This window comes from Nyctereutes procyonoides, unplaced genomic scaffold, assembly GCF_905146905.1.
Source record: "Nyctereutes procyonoides isolate TBG_1078 unplaced genomic scaffold, NYPRO_anot_genome, whole genome shotgun sequence".
Taxonomy (NCBI): domain Eukaryota; kingdom Metazoa; phylum Chordata; class Mammalia; order Carnivora; family Canidae; genus Nyctereutes; species Nyctereutes procyonoides.
Genome location: NW_026575133.1, coordinates 33,749,809 through 33,755,486, shown reverse-complemented (window position 1 = coordinate 33,755,486; position 5,678 = coordinate 33,749,809). Strand labels below are relative to the sequence as shown.

At 66.0% G+C, this 5,678-nt stretch overlaps 1 protein-coding gene across 1 annotated transcript; it reads left to right on the top strand.

Moving 5' to 3' along the window:
• The first annotated feature begins 1,261 nt into the window (after positions 1-1,261).
• On the top strand, positions 1,262-4,662 carry RTP5 (receptor transporter protein 5 (putative)). Its single transcript, XM_055300019.1, has 2 exons — positions 1,262-1,424; positions 2,925-4,662. Exons 1-2 carry the CDS (start codon positions 1,273-1,275, stop codon positions 4,363-4,365), a joined length of 1,593 nt encoding a protein of 530 aa, XP_055155994.1. The 5' UTR covers positions 1,262-1,272; the 3' UTR covers positions 4,366-4,662.
• The last annotated feature ends 1,016 nt before the right edge of the window (positions 4,663-5,678 follow it).

The following is a 5,678-nucleotide window of genomic DNA, read 5'->3' as shown; positions in this document are numbered from 1 at the left end:
TATCCCACGATCACTCCTTGCTTCGAGGCAGACAGGTGTCTTAGAAACGCAAAACAGGAAAGAAACATCAGCCCATCAGCAGGCTGGACAGACACGGGCAGAGAATCTGCCGCCATGGAGGAGTGAGGAGCGTGTTCCCGGGGCAGGACAGAGGGGTCGTGGCGGCTCAGGGGGTAGGCTGGGGGGCTGGGGCGCCAGGGCAAGGCAGTGCTGGGCAGGGCCCTGGGCTCCCTGGCTCACTTCCTGCAGCAGGGGTGGAGCAGGGTGCCCGGACCCCCAGAGGGGTGAGGAGGGAGGGCGAGGGAGGGGCTCTCATGAGGCAGGGGTGGGGCGGGGGAGGCTGGCAGTCGCAGTGTGGGGGGGGTGGCGCACCGAGACCTGAACCTGAGGACGGCATGGGGGGCACAGGGACCCCCCACGTGGGGGACAGAGTGGCGTGGGCATGCAGGGGGCGGCTGCTGCAGGGATACTTCCAGGGACCACACCGCGTAGGGTCCTTGACACGAAGCCCAAGGCAGCAGCAGGGAGAGGCACCTCCCGTGGTGGGGGCGCCTCGAGGCAGGGCGCACAGCCCGGGAGGCCCTTCCCCAGCGGCTGGGCCAGGTCCTAACTGCACCCGTGAGGCTGCGCCTCGCACTTTAGCCACGTCCACGCACATGTCTGGCGTCTCCAGCCAACATACGGTTTGGGAGAAAAAAAACCACTGTGGGAAAATCTGCAACAATTCGTGTTCAATAACGTCGCTCCTGGTGTCATCCCTGACGGCAAAGAAGGAGCGCGGGGTGCGTGGGGTGCAGGCAGGGCCGCAGGCTGGGCCGCAAGATGCCGCGCTCACGCACTGACTAGTGCGCAACGCCGCCTGAGACGTGTGGGCCAGTGAGGCCGGGCTGTCCAAAAACACGCTCACTGTGATTTCCTGTTTGTGAAAACCAGGAAAATTCACACACGCGTGTCTGGGGAGACGCGCAGTCGCAGCGCCACCGGGAGGATCGTGTAGGACTTTATTCTGTATCAGTTTCTCCTTTGTGTTTATCTGTTTGTTTCTGGTTTTTTCTAAAATGAAAATATATCGCCTGCGTAATAAGAAATATTCAAGGGGACGGGGAACAAGGCCCGGTTCTCATTTCTGGGGGACGAACCCGGTTGCCATGGAGACTGGGCGGTTGTCAAGGCAGCGATTGGCTGGGGAGGATGCAGGATGTGGGATCCCAGGGCTCCCTCGGAGCGGAGCCGGCGCAGCTGTCAGACCGCAGTGCGGAGCCAAGTGCCAGCATGGACGGGGTGGACGCGTGGGCCAGCACCCTGGCCCAGCTCATGGCCAAGAGGAAGCCCCAGGACACCTGGGAGCTGGTCCCTGAGGAGAACCTGGCCTCCGGGGTCATGGAGAGTGGCGGTTTTCAGTATCGGCTGAGGGGGCTCTCCAGGTGCGCTGGGGTGGGGGGCTCCTGGGGGGGCTGGGGGACGGCTGAGCTGCTTGGTCCCCAGGCCGGGCTGTGCGGTCGGGACCTGTGGGCCAGGAGGAGGGGTTCCCCCCACCATCTACCCCAGCAGGGAGCCGGGCTGGGTGTTCCCTCCACTCCGGGAGGTGGGGGCCCCGGGACAACCTCTGTGCAGTCCCCCGGTGCTGGCCACCGCAGTCGGGGTCCTGCAGGGGGGAGCAGAGGCTGGGGGGTGACGACGCCACCCACACGTGAAGTGAAGGGCCTGTTCGCTCACTGCAGCATCTCCTGGTTTCCATGGTAGCACTGCCGGCCAGAGCAGGGGAGGGACGGCCGCTGGGCTCACACCCCTCCCTGCAGAGGGGCCCAAGGGGCACAGGCCCGGGGTGGGGAGGCTCTGTACGACCTGGGTGGGGGTCAGCAGGGGCCCCGCTCCCATTGTCATGATGACAGTGGTGGGGACGGGCCAGGCCCACGGGCGCCCCACCCCACCAGGCGTCCCCCACCCTCGGGGGGCCAGCTGGGAGGGGGTCAGTGGGGGAGGCGGCCCACTGGCAGGTCAGCGCGGGGACTCTTGGGCAGCCACCCTGTGACATGGGCCCCTCAGCTCCCCGTGGCGGGGGGTGGGTGAGTGAGCAGCCCGGGGTGTGTGTGGAAGCGTCCCAAATCACGGGATGGCTCCCACCGTGAGGAGCCTTCAGTGGCCGGGGCAGGGCTCTCCGCTGTCTCAGCTGGACACGGTGGAGGGGGGCACAAGGCACCGCAGCCATGGGGCCTCCACGAGCCTGATCACATCGAAATGCCGTTGACATGTCAGCTCCCGAGCACCTGTGGCTGCCGCAGAGGCGGGGCCTGCCCAACGTTGCCACCCTCACCACCGCAGAAAGCTCCATGGGAGGGCGCCACTGGGGGACGCCCGGAGTGTGGTCACCGGGCCCTGACCTTGGGGACTTGGAGATGGGCCCACCTGCCCGGCCCTGGGGCACACGGCCTGGGGTGAGCAGCTCTCCCCCTCCCACATTTGCAGCTGGGGCCACCCCGTCAAAGGAGCTCACCGGCCCCAGCCCGCCCCGGCTCTCCCGAGAGCCCCCTGCCCCCTTTACGTCAGTTTCTCTCCCTGGGGATGGGGCTCTTCCTCATGGGACCTCCCCCCGTGAGTCCGCACAGCTTAGCCATGTGGACCCTGCACCCGCCCCGCTCCCCCCCCCCTCGCTGCCTTTGAGTCTTGGTGACGTGTCCGCAGGGCAGTGAAGCCTGCGTCACAGAGCTGACAAGCAGCAGGTGCAGCGACACACCCCCCCAGGTCTCAGGCCTGGCTGGGCCCTCGTGTGGGGTTTGGGTGCCAATCGGACAAAAAGGAATTTGCTTTTCAGCCTTTCAGATGATGTGCGGCGGGCAGGGGTGTCAGGGTTCGGAGCCCCTGAGGGGCCGGCTGAGCAGGGGCCGCCGCCGCCCTCTGCTCACTGCCGCCCTTCTTGCCCGCAGGCTGCAATGTGGCCGCTGCCAGTGGGGCTGGTCCTCGGCGCACGTGCACATCCTCTTCCACATGTGCCTGGACGAGGACAGCCGGCTGGGGCTGGTGAAGATGCGCATCTGGGGCCAGCGGTGCCGCCTGTGCCCGCCGGGCATCCGGGCCGACTGCCAGGTGAGCCTCCTGAATATCCGGCTCTTCCTCAACAAGCTGGTCCTGTTCATCCTGCAGAAGTGCTACGGGGAGAGCCTCAGCGCAGACCAGTGCCCTGAGATCTGCTTCGGCGAGCGCTGCGAGGCCTGCGACCTGGGGGTCTGCTTCTTCCAGAAGCCCCCAGACCCGGCCTGGGGGCCCGAGGTCAAGAGCCCCACTACCATTAAGGGCCGGTACACCTTGTATGGGGGCGGCAGCGCCGATGCCTTGGAGGCCGGCAAGCAGCTGCTCACCTTGGGCAGCGGGCCCGTGGTCGACCGCTCCCGGGGCTACACCCCCAACTCCATCACCATCCCCCTCTCCGTGTCCGACTTCATCAGGAACCCGATTTCTGAGAGCAGCAACTTCTTCAGGCAAGATGATGAGATCGTCACCGTCCCCTTCTCCCTTGTGCATGTGGGAAGGGACAAGGGCCGGGTGACTCCAGGGCAGGGCTCCCGTCTCGCAGCGGACCCCTGTGAGTCGCTGGTCATCGCCAAGGGCTGCATGTCTTTGCCGGCCAGTTCCTCAGCCGCGTCCAAGGCCAGAGGCCTCCTGGTAAATATCCGGTGCCCCATCTTCCACGGCAGAGGGCTGCTCATCAGCAGCATCAAGCCCTTCCAGCTCAAGGGCTTCATCTTCAAGGGCCAAGGCTCCATCACCAGCCCTTCCGACAGTGATGAGGACACCGGCCCTGAGAGCGCCGACAGCAACCCGCAGCCTGTGTCCTATATCATCGGGCTCACGGATGACGGAGAGGGCTCTGTCACCTTCCCCTCGTCTCTGGCCGACATGATCCGAGACAAGGACTTCCCCGACATCAACGGCTCCGTCACCTTCCCCTTCATCTTCACTGGTGAAGACAAAAGCACCCAAGACCTAGAGAAAGAGGGTGGCAGCAATGGCCCTGCTGCGGCTGGCGGCCAACCCCTTCCGGGGACCCGCACCCGTAGGCCCGTCACCATCAGCGAGGGCTCCGTCACCATCCCCTTCTCGGTCTTCGACATCATCAGATGCAAGGGCTCAGGCTCGGTTGCCAGCGGCCGCCAGAGCAGCGGCCTGGCCCCCCACGGCTACAAGAAGAGGAGGACACCGAGGGCCCGGCTCAGCAGGTCTGGCTCCCAGCCCAGCTGGGAGGAGGACTTGTGCTGTGACGACGGCTGCTGCGCGCCACGCTTCGACCCCTATGAGGAGGTGTGGATCTGGGTGTCCATGACCGTGTGCATCCTCTGGATCATGTACCTGTACAAGTTCAGCCCCTGACAGCCCGCGCGAAGCCTGACGCCCCCTGCGGGTCCCTGCTGCACCCCTCCAGCAGGGCTGCCCAGGCTGCAGAGAGTGGACCCCCCACCCCTGCCCGCACCCTGGGACCCCCGGCACCCCTGCCCACCCGAGGGTGGGCCTCAGCCTTCCCCTCCATCTCCTGCTTCTGTGTGTGTTGTCTCTTGGTGTGAGTTGTGGCGTCTTGGATGTTCACTCCGTGATTATCCGCCAAGCTGCCTGCCCGTGTGCCCGGTGCCAGTCTGTATGAGTGTTAAAATCCAATAAAATAAAAGTTCAAAGGAAAACAAATCACAGTGTGTTTGGGCTGTGTGGACGCCAGCACCCCAGAGAAGGTTCAGAGGTGGGAGGGAGTGGAGGGCGGGTCACTGTCCCCATCGGTCCCTGTGGGGCGGGTCACACACACGTCTTCCCCTGGGGGCCGCTGGGTTCCGGGCCTGGTGTGACCGACAGGATGCCCCGGCCACTCTGGCTTCTCAGCACCCGCTGCCTGGAGGGCACCAGCCACATTCCCGTGTGGACCCCCGGGGCTTTCCTGGAGCGGGTGGCAGGTTCACTCGAGGGCACACCCACCCGAGAGGGCACACCCACCCGAGGGGGGCCGAGCACCTGCAGATGGGTCTCTGGCCCCCGGGGCCTGGACGTCTGCAGCAGGGATGTGGTTTGAGACCTGCCGTCCATGCGCGTCAGAACCCTCCTGCCTGCTGGTCTCACTCTGGCTCTCCGTCTGGTAAGATCGGGGGGCCCACTTCTAAGGGGCGGGGGTGTGGGGCTGCGTGGTTCCAGCAGGGTGGGGTGGCAGCGGGCCCCCACGCCCTCTTCTTCTGGGCAGGGCCCCGGGGAGGCGGGGATTTGCCTGGAGGGCTCAGGTCTGGGGAAGCCTGGCCTGGGGGAGGGGTGAGGTCTGGGAACCTGTCCAGGGCTCTCCACTGCCCTCAGGCCTGACCTGGGTCCTCCTGTTGGCAGAGGCACGGGCGGCCTGCTCCTGCAACAGCACCACCAGCTGGGTCAGGGGGCGCAGGTGAGGCCGGCACCCGGCTGGGTCAGGGGGCACAGGTGAGGATATTGCACTGGGACCTCCTGTCCCTGCCCCTCCCCCTCCCCCTCCTCCTCACTTGCTCACAGAAGCCCAGCAGAAGCCAGAAGGCTCCCCCGGCACTGGGGGCCCAGCCCGTGTGGACAGGAGCTCTCCTAACACCAGGAGGGACCTGAAGCTGGACTCTGCAGGACCCCGTCTACACGGCTGGGACCCGCTGCCCACCCTCCGGGTCCTGTCTACACCGGTGAGAGCCCTC